At 50.8% G+C, this 14,514-nt stretch overlaps 1 protein-coding gene across 1 annotated transcript in view; it reads right to left on the bottom strand.

Annotated features, from left to right (window-relative positions):
* LOC136296101 (hydrocephalus-inducing protein homolog) overlaps positions 1-14,514 on the bottom strand; it is a 199,731-nt gene that overhangs the window by 125,805 nt on the left and 59,412 nt on the right. Inside the window, 3 exon segments of the mRNA XM_066194924.1 lie at positions 6,381-6,469; positions 7,712-7,811; positions 9,069-9,261. Coding sequence (XP_066051021.1) covers positions 6,381-6,469; positions 7,712-7,811; positions 9,069-9,261 — 382 coding nt within the window.

The following is a 14,514-nucleotide window of genomic DNA, read 5'->3' as shown; positions in this document are numbered from 1 at the left end:
CTGCCGCTCCACGTGTAGAGCAGTCTCTAAGAGTGACAAAAGCCTTCTGGCAAATACCAGATTTGTTAAGCACACCTTGCTATCAGGGCATAGGTCAGCTAAATTAAAACATTAGACTAAAGCTCTGTGCAGCACTGTGTTCAAATTAAGGGGCAAATTTTCATCTGACTACAATGACATAAATGCAGTGGAAATCTGCTGACTTGAACAGAATGAGTTCAGCTTTACAGCAGGAAGCTGAAGACAAAGCGTGGGCCAGCAGGTGCTGGGCAGTTCATGGCCGCAGAGTTTTTTGCCTTCACTGGAGATCCCTGCAGTGAACACAAATCATTCTACTCCCCAGGACAGGAGAAATGAGACCAAGAAGAAAAGCAAACTGCTTTATATAATGACATCTCTCTAACAGCCACCTTTGGTCCTCGTCCGTCCTCTGCCCACTTGCAATCAAAGACATTGCTCTCAAAAACACCAAAATGCCTTCAGTACTTGACCATTATGGGACATGATTTCAGCTTGTGATTTTGGAAACAAATCAGTGCTCCTTCAGGAACGTCCCGAGTAACCCAGCTCACAGAGGCCCCACGCCAGTGCAGATCCTCGCTCACACGATGATCAGAGCTGGCATCAGAGCTAAAGCCCTCCCACACTCCCGTGAAGCTTCAGACCCGCTGCTGAAGTGTGTGTGGCTGGACTCTTCCCATACCTCGATATCCTGGTGTTCCTGGGATTGGAGGGTCCTTTCGCTGGGGTTCAGTGTAAACTCCCGTGGCTTCACAGAAAAATGAATTCCCTCCCTCCAGGAGGGCTCACTGTCGCTGAGTATTTGCTCAAAGCTGCTAACAGCAGGCTGAGTGCCATCGTCCGACACCGCGAGGTGTTAGTGAGGCGACAGGTCTTGGTGTAGGGAAAGCCTAGGAAAAGGACACAAATATCCATTTAGGCACCAGTTATGTCGTGACTCCCGGTGGGAATACCCTGGTAGCATGAAAGCGTGATTGGAGTTTAGCTCTTTATTATCTGAACTACAGATTACTGAGAAGCTGCAAGAGGAATTAGTCGTCACTTAGTTCCCTTTAACACTGATTCCAGACTGTAGCCTTGAAAATGCCTGCTCTTAGCCCTGCTCAACACTGCAAGCTTCTCTCTTTCTGATGGGGAGAAGCTCCCTCACCTGCCCCAAACCAGCACCAGTTATTTCTCCCTGATGACTGTGCACCCAGACCAAGCATTTCCTCTGAAAATTCAAACTGTAAAATTCCCTGTTAAGTCTGCCAACACTCCTACCCTTTTCAAGATACATAAAGAGTGAGTCGCCATTGAGAAGAAGCTACAGCAGAAGAAAGTGAGGATGGAATCAGGAACTAGAACGTGATGCAAAGCACCCTAATGCAGTTTCTCTCTGCAGAATTCTTAAGGCGTCTTTTGGTTTGGGCCAAACAGACTGGGCATGTGACAGCTCAGAGCCCACTCAGCTGGAGGCAAACCCGAGCCTTGACCCAACAAGCGGGGACATCGCACCCATACTACTCACTGTGATTGCTGCCTGCAAGGGTTTACCCCACCTTAACTCTGAGATTTGCTTTCCATATTGGAAAGCCAGAGATAGTGCCACGCATGGTGGGGATGTCCTGCAGAGCCCGGACACCAGCCACAACCCGCTCTGCAGTGGACTGGCTGGCCAGCTCTGTGGGGAGGAGACTTCTCCCCAGGCCTGCTCACCAAGAGTCATTTGAACACAGGTGGGGGAAAAAAACAACTGCAGGCGCAGCCCAGAGCTTCTCTGTGCCCATCAACAGTAATCACTGCCGGCTCCAGCAGTGACTCCAGCAGGGAGGCAAGAGAAGCACAAAAGGGACAAACACAGATGTCAAAACCTCAAATGAGACTGAGGTCACCACATGCAGACAACAGTCAACAACAGTTAAAAAGAAGCAAAGATACAACAGCTGCCTTCAGCTGAAGAGACCTTAGGAATGCGTTTCTACCTGTTGCCTTTCTTGTTTCATTTATTCAAAAGGCAACTTAACCAGTGCCTCAGTGGTGATGCAGGGTGGCGAAGAAGCAGATCAGGAGAGGCAATTAGTTTTCTTAAAACGTTCAACAACTTCATTGTTATGAGTTTAGGTTTCGTAGTGAATTTTGGCCTCAGTCTGGGAAGGGAAATACAGGGGGTTTGGGGTGGTCTCGGCTGTGCGGGTGGGCTTTTCCATCCGGGGCTCTTTGGGAGCTGTGCCGTGATGCCGCGGGCGGTTGTGAAGTCGGAGCCGAGGTTTGCAGGGGGCAGACCTTTCCGTCCTTCCGCCGGGGCTCGGGAAGGTCGGCAGCGTGCTGCTGCGGGACGTCGTGCGCTTGACGCCGGGCTCAGCACCGTGATCGAACCTGCCTGCCGTCCCCGCTTCTGCCTGCTCCCGATTGCCAGTGCCCACATCTCCTGCTGCCCGTAGTTTGCAAAAGCAGCGATTTCCTCCTTCCCTCCCTGCCCGTGCCGGCTGGGAGGGAAATCACTGCCCTGCCAGAGCCCACCGCTCCTCCAGCCTGTGATCATAACCACACCAAAGGGGAAAACAGGACTCGGCGGGTTGGAAACTTCTGGCATTGCGTTGTTGTCTGTGCTGTCCGGATATACTCTAGTAACGAACTGCTATTCCTTTTCCATATTTTTGCCTGGAAGCCCTGTAATTTCAAAGGTACAGTAATTTGGAGAGAGGAGGGTCATCATTCCATTCCGTGAAGATTGCCACCTTCCTTGGCAGAATCTGTCTTTTAAACCAGGACAGAGACACCAGAAAATACTTGCTCCTATTTGATCCCACAATGGCAAAATGCTACCTGAGGCACCTGCAGTTCACACCCTGAAGAGGCTGTTGTGGCAGAACATGAGCAGTGCTGGATGCTTTTACGTTCAAGTGCTCCATTTTGGAGCACACAGATCCCTCCCGCTGTGTCCCAGCGCAGGGAACACTCACCAAAGGAGATGTCACCGAAGTCGAGCTCATCGGTGTCGAAGTGTAAAGTCGGCCCGACGACACACCCCCTGCGATGACAGGGACACAGGAGGAAATGGCTGCGTTAAAGGGAATTGCAAAGCCTCCGGCTGTCGTGGCTTGGGGGCACAAAACCTGGTGTCAGGGGCATCGTGGGTTTCAAATCAACACACCACCATGTGCTCAGCACAGTGTCCATGTGCACAGGAGGCAGCTAAAGCCAAGAGGCCAGCAGCCCACAGCCACTGATGGGGCTTTGGACGCAGGGCAGGCAGGAAAAGCCCCCAAGTTGCCGGTGGTCCCATGAGGGACCCTGAACACCCACCCAGACCTGTCTCCGTGCCTCAGTTTCCCCATCTGTAATGGGATGGACATAAAGGTGTCCCCACAAACTTCTGTAACCAGCCTTTCCAGCCACAGGTTCCCTGCTTTGCTACTTGGCTGTAACTGGTCTTCCCATGGAGGAGCTTTCTCAGGAGATTTTGACCCACACAATCATTACAGACAGAGTTTTGAGACATGAAGCCAGGGGAGCCCCAAACATCCTCCAAAAAGAGCATTAACAGTTCTACACAGTGGACAGATGAATCCTAGAGGAAAGGACCAGCTTGTCACTAGTGCACCAGCTGGCACAGCCAGGAGCAATAGCTTAAACAACCAAACATGGGTGTCCTGAATCTACCACACCTCCTCCCCTGGCCTTGAACTCAGCAGACAGGCACTAAAAGTCACCAACATCCACTGAAGGCAGCACTTGAAGCTGCCCAACATGAGTTTATTTCATGGTTGACGCCAATTAATGCGCACCCTGCCTTTTGGTTAAAAGTCAAGGACCAGTGAACTGTGTCTTCTACTGTGTTCACAGGATTGTCCCTGACTCCGCTCTACACATCTCAACAAGAGACACCTTCTCTTGCTCAAGGAGAAAGCTGCTTATGGAATAACATCCCACGCATGACCAGTTTGGGGAAGGACAGAGGAGAATCAATTATTTGATGGTGAAAGGTTCCCTCTTGATTTCCAAAATAAAAATAGCAGCACTTTTTCTCCAAAAGCAAAGCCAGTGTAGTTGTTTCTCTACTATGGGCAGACCTAGTCAACACTGTTCTCCTGCTAAGTAATAAGTTTCATGTTCTTTTTAATCCATCTCCCTTATCTTATTGGTATAATCAACTGCAGATTGCTTTCATTTCTTTATTGCCCTGATCCAGTGCCTCCCAACAGCAGCAGCCTAGCTCCAAAGCTCCAGAGCAGCCAGCATCAGCTTTCCTGCTTACACTACGTTATCCTACCAGCACACGCCTCAGGCTAGCAGGGACAAGCCCTCATGCTGCTGTGGTCCTGAGGACTGAGCTCTGCCTCCCCCATCATCACCCCTTCTCCCTTCTGCAGGGCCAGGATTATGGGATGAAGCCCATGTCCTTGGGACGGTTCCTGCTGCACAGTTCCCTGTCTCCCACATCAGCCTTTTCCTGGCTGTGGAAAGGAGGTAGCAGAGCACTCTGCACAGGAGCTCGGAGCACAGCCTGCCTCCATGCATGGCCATGAGAGGTGAGCTGAGGCTGCTGCTGCCCGTTTGGGATGGATTATTAACAGAAGTTTTTCAAAACACTGCTGCTGGTGGAGAATCACCCAGGCTGGCCCATCTCCAAAGCCCTGGGGGCCTTGCTGGGTGCTCAGGGGGGACATCCCAGAGCAGCTACTGCCCAAAGCTGATCCATGCCACTGCCTGCCATGGCCCAAGGCAGAGGGACATCCCTGCAGGGAGGAGTCATTCCAGCTCCCGGGTACCACACAGGGCAGCAGGCACCCCCACACTAAGGCAATGCCAGGATCAGAGCAGAGATTAAGACCTCAGGAAACATCTTTTTTCTCTGCCCGACCCCAAAATGAGGTAGGTGGGGGATGTCCCAGAGACAGCTACAGATGTGCCCACCCAGAGTAAGCTCCCAGAGTCCTTACTCGATGGTCAGGATCACAGGCGTAGGAGATCCAGCCACACGGAACTGGAATGGTTCCTCAAACCGCCCCAACACGGCGGCATCCAAGGAGATCTGAATAGTCTGGATCCCACCTGGTGCAATGAGGCCCTCCTCGGGTACAAACTTGAAGCAGCAGCCCACTTCCGTGTTTGAAGGGATATAGGTGAAGGGAGCATCAAGAACTCCTTTGTTCATCAGTTTCACCTGCAGCAGCAAGAAAACAAAATGCAAGTACACGTGAAATCTTCCCTTCTTGGGAGTCATTTTCTAATGGCGCAATTAACACCCAGAAAAGGCAGAAGATGCTTTGTGCTGCTGGACGGCAGAAGTCAAAAAAATACAACAGGACAAGTTCTGCCTTTGGGTTTTCATGCGAAGCTCACATAACTCCACATAACTGGAGTCACCCTGGGGTTATCCCACGGACACAGAGCAGTCCACCTCTGGTCAGTAGCACCAAGCTCATTCAGACCTGGCCCTGAGAGCAACGTGGGGTGATTGCAGCTGCGTAGTGAATCACCACAGAGCTGCTGCTGCCCCAGTCAGCGCAGCTCCAGCAGTACCGTATCTACGCATTTACCTTTTCCCATACCGTGAAAACAATACACTGAGAAGGAGGCATCAACATCAAAATGTACAGACAGCGCCATCTTTTGGTAAGAAAACTCAACGTGTCTTTCCCTTCCACAACCAAACTTCTGAAAGTGTCTGGCATGATGTAGTGCCTCGTTTTCTGCCTCTTTCAGTTGCTCTCTCTTTTTTTTTTGCAAACTTGACCCCCAACAGGGGGGAGGCAAATAGGTAGAAAAATCTTTTGCTTTATTCCCAGGAACACTTTTCTCTTTGTAGAGCCAGAGATGCACCAAGCCTGAAGTGTGGTGAGGGATTGGACAGCAAGGGAAAGAATCCTCAAGCCCTTTGCAAGGGCCTGCACTGAGCCAGGAGGCTGGATGGCTTTCCTGTGACTTCCAGGAATGAGCAGGAGACACTTGACTAAAAATTGTTTGCGGTGGACTGAAGCTCAAATGTAGCCAGTTTGTCCCAGCCGCTTCTGAAGAGCCCAGTACAAAGGTGCCTTGTGTCTGGTGCTGCCACAAAAGCCTCTGAACAGCTTTTTGACCCAGCGTTGGGTCAAAAGGGGTTGTTTTGCAGGAAGCCTCCCAGCTGATCCCTATGGAAGGCTGCCCAAAAGAAGGGACTGGGGCTTCATGAACAACAGACACATTTTTCTGGACCCCCCCCCTTCCCCCCCCCGCCCAGATTTGACCGGTACATCAGCTATTCCCTGCTCACAACTGCCCAGGTTGCCAGGAATTCCACAGGTCCACCAGGCTTGCTGCTGCCTCAGGAGCCATCAGGATCCATCCCAACCCCTGGTGCTCACCTCATGGGTGTGGGCGGTTTTGACAAAAACTTCCCCAAGGTTCAGGGTATCACAGCTGAGTTCAACCAAGGGTCTGCGGCCTTCCCCTCTGAGGTGCAGGGCCAGCCTGCTCTCACGGCCTGGGGAGAGATGTCCATTTCAGTACAATAATTCCCTCTGTTCTACTGGATTTTCCAGGCTGCCTCAATGCTAGACCCTGATTCTGAGCTGCATGCAACCAGCTCTTGATGCTGCAGCAGAAGATATGGACCCTTCTCTTCCCTCAGGAGATATCCCCTGGGGCTGACTTGCAATTTCTAACCCATTCCTTGGGCTGGTTTCCAATTTTAGCCACCAGTTTGCTGAGTTTAAAACATCTCTGGTGTCCTGTAGCGACAGGCCAAGGAGTGACAGGTATAAATTGAAAGAAAGGAAATTTAGGTTAGATATTGAGAAGAATTTTTTTACTGTGAGGTGGTGAGACGCTGGAGTAGGTTCCCCAGGGGAGTTGTGGAGGTTCCAGCCCTGAAAGTGTTGAAAGCCAGGCTGGATGGGGCTTGGAGCTACCTGGTCTAGTGGGAGGTGTCCCTGCCCATGGCAGGGGCCTTGGCACTAGACAGTCTTTGAGGTCCGTTCCATCCTTAACATACTATGACTCTAGGGTTTCCTCCCCATGCACTTAGAGGAGCTTTGAAATCCATTCATTGAAGGCACAAAGCTCACGAAGACTTTGGCAATTGCTACCTGGCAAACTGCCAGGCAACAACTGCCAAACCACCTGGCCCAGCAGCACAGGACTGCTGTCCTCCACTTCTGACACTCGGCACTGTGTTCTGTTTGCACAGACTGAGAGCTGCAAGGTGACAATTCCCACACAGGGAGAGAAGCAGGTGCTGGCCAAGGGTGGTCCTTCTACCAACACCCTGGGCTCAGTGGGGCTCCGCCTCCGCTGGCCTGGTGGTGTCTGGAGGTGATCCAGGCTCAGGGAGCACATTTCTAACTCAGCTGCGACTGCCTGATGGTGGATCCATGTCAAATGGACCCATCCTGGAGGCCAGTGGTCTAGAGGGGCTTAGTGCTTGTTCACTAAAGCTGTTCTGCTCTGCAGCTCCTTGGCCTTTGAGGAAATGCTGGCAAAGCCGTGCCATGAAAACATCTCCCTGCACTGCCTGGGTTGTTCTGGGATCAGCAATCCAGACACAGGTGTTCCGAGCCCTGGCCTTGCATGGGAGACTCCCTGGAAGCTGCAGGGACACTGGGGATGTGCCAGCACTGCCCTGCTGACCAGGAACTCTTCCCAGCAGTTACATGGGAGCCCAGTGGGCTCAGGCTTGCTCCATGGCTTCACTGTGGGTGAGAGAAGCAGGGGAAAGGAGCTGTACCTGAGATGTCACAGTAGGCCACACTCTGATACTCCAGTGCTTCCAGGGGTTTAAAGGTCACCTTGATTTCAGCCGAACAACGTGGCCCAATCTCTCCCTCCTGAAACAGAAAGAGACAGAAAAAGATTTATCTTCAAACTTCACACTTCTTGTTTTCAACCACTCCTCTAAGCCTTTCTTTAGAGCATCAGTGATGAGTGAACAACATAAGGAGCCCAAGGAAACACTCTAAACCCAGCTCAACACACCACTGGGCGCTCTCAATGCTCAGCTGATCAGCCCCCACTCTCCACAATGTTCCTGCTGCTCTGACACAAGCTCCTGGTCACATCATGCTGCAGTCAGCTACAGTGGTACCTAACTGCCATTGTGCACTGGTGGCTCTTGGCCTTAGACGGGCCATAGGAGTAACCAAGAACACGATCCCCTTCCTTGGAAAGAAAAATATTAGTTTAACCTTTTTTCAAAGAAAGCAGAGGTTGGGATTATTCTAGGATTTACTCCAGGATGAGAAGGGATTTTGCACTGTGCAGACACCAGGCATTCATCATCTCTCACAATGCCAATACTCAGAATCAGGGCTCTGGCTGATGGGAGGACATGGGCGTTTGCTTGCATAAACAGAAAAAGAAAAGGTTTACTGTCCCCGTGTGCAAGAGAACTCAAAATGCCCATTATAACCTCCCACCCTTGTGTCCAGGCTCACAGATGACACTGGGAGACTCACAAACAGTGCGAGTCGTGGTTAGAGGAAGGGACAGGCATTTCTACGATTAACCTTGGGCTGAATTTGGCCTCCTTTTCCCAGCGAACCCTTGCATGCTTCAGGTCAATCCGTGAACTGGCACTGCTCCAACACCCTCCGCTGAACCCCACGCAGCAGCACGTGTCGGGGGAGCCCCTACCTACAAAAACTGCTCCCTGTGGACACTTCAAGGACACGGAGTGCCCTGAGCTCGAGCCCTGGCAGCAGAGCTCAGCTTTGTCAGGCTCCCAGCCCTGCCTTGAGCCTGCAGGGCAGAAATACTTTCAGCAGTTAGCTCTGCAGCCGCACCAGAAACTCCATGTCCTCCCTCTGAGCACACCGAGCCAGCTGAGGACCTGCTGAGTGACCGCACCCGGGGGAAGGGGCGGGGGTAGGGTGGGCTGGAGGAGGAAGAGGAGGAGGAGGAGGAGAAGGAAGAGGAGGAGGAAGAGGAGGAGGAAGAGGAGGAGGAGGAGAAGGAGGAGAAGGAGGAGAAGGAAGAGGAGGAGGACGAGGAGAAAGAGAAGGAGGAGAAGGAAGAGGAGGAGGACGAGGAGAAAGAGAAGGAAGAGAAGGAAGAGGAGGAAAATGAGGTTCTCAGCTATCACTTACCATTGGCTCAATGAAAAAAAAGTCATTGGAGAACAGCAGGGGGTCTTCTTGCACCTTTGCCTTCTCCTCCTGGACCTTTTGGCTCAGGAGGGAGGTGCGATTTTCACAAAAGCCCTTCACCTTCTTTATTTTTTTCTCCTCCACGAAGTCTTCCATCCAGACCTTTGGTGGTGGCTCCAGCAAATCACACTGCCTGCAGCCGCAGGGAGAGACAAAGCCAGCAGGTCATTTAATATATTTGCAGAGAGAAGCGGAAGTGCGGGAGAGCAAAGCACTTGGGGAGGAGCGGCAGCTCCCCAGCAAGGGCTGACCCCAAGCCACGAGGGTCCCAATCGGATCAGAAGATAACTTGTTGTGCACAAGCTCAGCAGGTAGTTTTACTCCACACTTGCAAGCTCAGGAGAGCTTTGGAAAGCCAGCATCCCTCAAGAGAATCTCCTGCCTCAAAGCCTCTGCCAAAACTGAGGGAGAATCCACCAGCCACCTCAGCTGGCTTTTCCTACCACTGAGCTGCTCGGGGGAAGCAGATAAAGATCACGGTGCACCCACTGCAGGACTTCCCTGGGAAAGGGAGACGAAGCTGGGTTGTGGTTACGTGTTACCAGCATCGCTCTTTGTTTCTTCCATTTTGGACCTGCCCTGTTCCCTACTCTGCCTTTCACAAGAGCATCCCAGAGTACTTCCAAAGGAAATTGATGAATTCAGGCACCGCATCCCTTCAGTGACATCCAAGGTTTTATATGCATGAAAACAGAGGCTGTGAGAGGGGAAGGGACTTCTTGGTGCAGGAGACAGACAGCAAACTCCTGGAGAGATCATCTTTTCAGGATCCAGAGCTTTTTGGGTCCCATCCCAGTGCATGGTAGTAGAATGGCCAGAGAGGGAAAGGATCCTGCACTAGCTCCTCTCATAAAAAAAAGTCCTCTCTGCTCTGAGATCTCAAAAGCATCTCTGACAGCAGGAGAGTAGGCCTTAGAGCTAACACCATCCCTAAGACTGGAAGTAAGGAAAAACAAAATGTCCTGGTGACAGGCTAGGACACAAACTGGCATGAAAATAAATGTAATTGGAAAAAAGTATTACGAAGAAAAGAAGGGTAGTGGTAGTAAGTGAATCCCTTCTAAGGGGAAATGAGGGCCCTGTATATCGAGCGGATCCGTTCCACAGGGAAGCCTGCTGCCTCCCTGGGATCCAGGTACTGGATATCACCAGGAGATTCCCTAAGAACTAAAAGAACTTCATCTGTTCACCACTGTCTGGGGGTACAGTGACTGTGAAATAACAGAGTTTTCAACATTCAGTGAAACAAGGAGGGGCATCAACAAAACTTCCACTCTGGTCTTCTGGAAGGCAGCCTTCGGCCTGTTCAAGAGATTGTTTTGGAGAGGACCTTGGGGAGCAGCCTTTACAAACAAAGGGGTCCAGGAAGGATGGACATACTTCAAGAAAGAAGTCTTGAAGGCACAGGAACAGACTGTCCCTGTGTGCTGAAAGATGAGCTGACAGGGAAGACAACGAGCCTGGATGGGCAAGGAGATTTGGAAGGAACTAAGGGGAAAAAAGAGGGCGTATTGCCTTTGCAAAGAGGGGCTGGCAACTCAGGAAACGTTTAAGGATGTTGCCAGGTCATGTAGGAAGAAGATTAGGGAGGCAAAAGCCCAATTAGAACTTGAGGAAATCCAGTCATTGCAATCAACCTTTCCTTCCCAAAATGCCATCCTTGGTTGGAGTATAAATGGAACTGGAATGCTGTGCTGAGCTCCTGCAGCCCAGGGACACACACCCTAAGGCCAGGGATGGTTTACTTGGCCTAAACCATTCAAAATCACCAACACCCCCCTGAGGCCATGCATTAGTTTCAGTCTTGGGCCATGTATCTCACTGAAACGTATCTTTCAAACCAACCTCCTCTTCTCTTCATTGTCGGCTTCCTCAGTAGGAAACATCTTCCACTGGAAGTGGGCTGTGATGTTACTCCTGTTTCTGATGAACATGCTTGTGTGGCTTGATGTGGTGATGAAAGTCTTCTCAACCTTCATGGAATATGTGCTCAATCCAATGTTGACATCTGCAGCTTCTGCGCGAAGGAATGTGAAGAAACTTTCTTCACCTGGAACAAAGCAGAGTCTTTGCTCAGCTAGCTCAGTTGCTGATGGAAGCACAAGGAACAAAGCAAACCACAGGTCACGGAAGAAAGTGTCATAGCTTTTAAATGTATTAGCAGTTCCATGGATCAGTACATTTATCACGTCCTGACAGCTCTGTGTGTACGGCGTGAGGATGTCCTGGGCACCTCCTTAACCACCTTATTTCCAAGGTGTTTGTAGAGATTTGGCCCCAAGGTGACAGTATGTACAGTGGGATTTGTCAGATGTGCTCAGGTGACCCACTCAGACCACTGGGATTTCTGCATCAAAGTCCTTCAGGTGACACTGAGGAGCCCTGGTCAATCCTGGCTTGCCGAGGTCTCCCCTGCGCATCCCACGAGACTCCTGCCCCTCCTGATCCCTTGGATCCCTTGTTGCTGACAAGCAAATATGCCTGGGGGCATGTGGGCAGAAAAAGGAGACCCAGAGGAACAGGTGAAGTGACAGCCCACAGCAGGAGGGGACACAGGAGAGGAAACACAACCAGCCTGGCTTTGCAATATGACAAACCACTACAAAATGAACACCATAAAAATCATCATCATCGTCATCTTCCTGTCCAAACCCACAGCCCCATCAGTCTTGAAATATTTCATATTGTCCTGATCTCAAAAACCAAGATGGAGCATTTCAGGTTAAATACAAAAGGACAAGGAAAGATTAATAAGTACAGAGCAGCTTCTATATGAAGTCTGAATGGGATTCCTCAGTCTAGAAATCAAATGGGAGATGTGAGAGGTTTGCAACAGCATGAACGGCCTGGGAAATGGGGACGAGGAAAAATTTGTCTTGATTTGTCACCATACAGGAACTTGAGGGCCTGAAGATGTTATTAGGCAAAAGCTGCATGGATGTGTAGAGGGCAAAATAGTAAAAGGGTCTGTGACAAGCCAGTGGAGAAGCGGCATACAGGACAGAGGTGTGCAAGAAATACACTGCATTGGAGAGAGTCTGATGGAGACCTCGCAGCTCACATACAGCACTGCCCAGGAGTAAAATAAAACTTCACCCAGGCGTAGCCACACAGTAGTGGAGAATCAGGGTTCCTCCTTCCTCCACTCTGCAACACCCAGCAAAACAGAATTCCAAAAATCTCAGCCCTGTTAGAGGGGATCCACTTTTTCAACCATTTAAACACCAGCTATTTCAGTTTTCTTTGGGGCAGAGCTGGAACAGAGGAGGTACATCTAGAGGGAATTGAGGGGGATGAACAGGGAGTGATGGTGGAGAACTGTCCTGTGTCCCATGCGTTGCCCAGCACTCACCTGTGCAGCGCGCCACCAGGGACCCGAAATGGTCACCGCACGTCAGCGGGTGAAATCCCACTGTCACCTGCATGGTGTGACCAGGGCCCAGAATTCCTTCGGCTGGAACCACGGAGAAAGGACTGCAACACAAAGAGAGGATCAGGACTTGGGGGGAATTCTGGCCATGACATTCTATCTGCAGTGCAGGTCACTTCAGCTCACTTGGGCAAGCAGGGAGCAAACAAACTACGGCCAAGACAGACAGAACAGCCAGGATCAGAAACAGCTACTGACCCACTTCTGAGGAGATCCAGCCCTCAGAAGATCCTGTGGGATAAAACGACCTAATCTCCCCCATACTCTGCATCCAGCCTTCTGACTGCCAGCAATCCCATCAGAGAATGGTTTGTGAAAAGCACAGAGAGAGTTAAGAGCTATCTGCATGCATAACTTGACGCTGACTGCCTCAGGAATTTCTCATTTCCTGCTACCTATAAACTTCCTCTCAAGAGATGCAAATGTTAGGGCACTATCTCTCTTGTGAGATTACAGCCTAGGAATCAGACAGGGAGAAGGAACTTTCTCTTGAAGACCACGGAATAACTACTGTTGAATTTGCAGCGTGGCTCTTTGGTTTATTTTACCTTGAAAAGATCCTGAATTAGCACATTTTGTCAGCATTTCAATGAAAGCTGCTCTACAAAAAGGAGCAATCAAAACTCTGAAAGAGTGCAAATGCAGATTAGAGCAATACAGTGACATGGAAACAAGACCCAAAAGGAGGATGCCATTTACAATCTGAAGGATCCAATCCCAGCCATATGAAGCACCATTAGCAGGAGCACATCGAGGAGGCAGAACAGGAGGGTTTTGTGTATTTACCAGCAGTGCAGTCTGGGGCCCTGGGTTGTCATCCAGGCTGGTAACTGTTTGCTTGGCTCACCAGACAAACTCTGCGCAATGTGTTGGAAATAATTACGCAAATGTCTTGGTGCACTTTGGATGTAACAGGAGCAATTAGGATTGGTCACCAGGTGAACAGTTCTTGCCTGACAAACACAAGACTCCGTGCTTTGATGCTCAGGGACAGCTCAGGTGAAATGTGCTTCTGCCCAGAAGTTGCTGGGCTTTGTGCTCTTCCACAGCCCCACTGAGGAAACAAAAGTTCCTCAGTGCTTTGCTGGTGGTCAATCTGTGCACAGAAAGGGTGTTCTGGGGAGTTTGGTGATGAACTTATCACACACAAAAATATAGAGAACATCTGGCAAGCTGAATTTCATTCATGTCAGTAGTGACAGCTGATGAACTTGCTTCAGGTTCTGCTCACTAAGGACCTATTGCTGCAGTTATGGGCCTGACCTGCTCCATTACCACTAGTGAGAACATCACTAGTGGCTGATGGAGAAGCCTTGGGCCAGCAATGTTTATGTGCTGGATGTGAGACTTTGGGGAGAGAGGAGGAAAGACAAGGCCCCAGCAGCCCCGGAGCCCGATTACTGTACGAGCTCCCACATCTGCCCCGAGGGTGAGCCAGCACTGCTGCAGGTCTCTGCTGGGGCTTGGGGGATCGGTGCCTGGTGTGGGCAAGGCACAGGATTTTTTTCTTATTGTTTTGTCAGGAATTTTGCCAGAAAGAGAAGCTGCCAGTTAAGGGAGTCCCTGGCCACACTTCAGCACTCCCTTCCCTTCCCTTCCCTTCCCTTCCCTTCCCTTCCCTTCCCTTCCCTTCCCTTCCCTTCCCTTCCCTTCCCTTCCCTTCCCTTCCCTTCCCTTCCCTTCCCTTCCCTTCCCTTCCCTTCCCTTCCCTTCCCTTCCCTTCCCTTCCCTTCCCTTCCCTTCCCTTCCCTTCCCTTCCCTTCCCTTCCCTTCCCTTCCCTTCCCTTCCCTTCCCTTCCCTTCCCTTCCCTTCCCTTCCCACTCCTGCCCCATGTTACATACTCCTGCCCTCAGATGGCAGGATGTGAATAACACTCCTGGGAGTGACCTCAGGGGTTGTGTGAGAAAGAAGATATCTTCTTATTTTCAAATTACCAGGAGAAGAGGATCCAGCCA

Source organism: Chamaea fasciata, unplaced genomic scaffold (assembly GCF_029207755.1).
Source record: "Chamaea fasciata isolate MVZ Bird 193981 ecotype frontalis unplaced genomic scaffold, bChaFas1.0.hap1 SCAF_12, whole genome shotgun sequence".
Lineage (NCBI taxonomy): Eukaryota > Metazoa > Chordata > Aves > Passeriformes > Sylviidae > Chamaea > Chamaea fasciata.
Note: the sequence above shows the minus strand (reverse complement) of the source record. Positions and strands in the feature narration are given on the sequence as shown.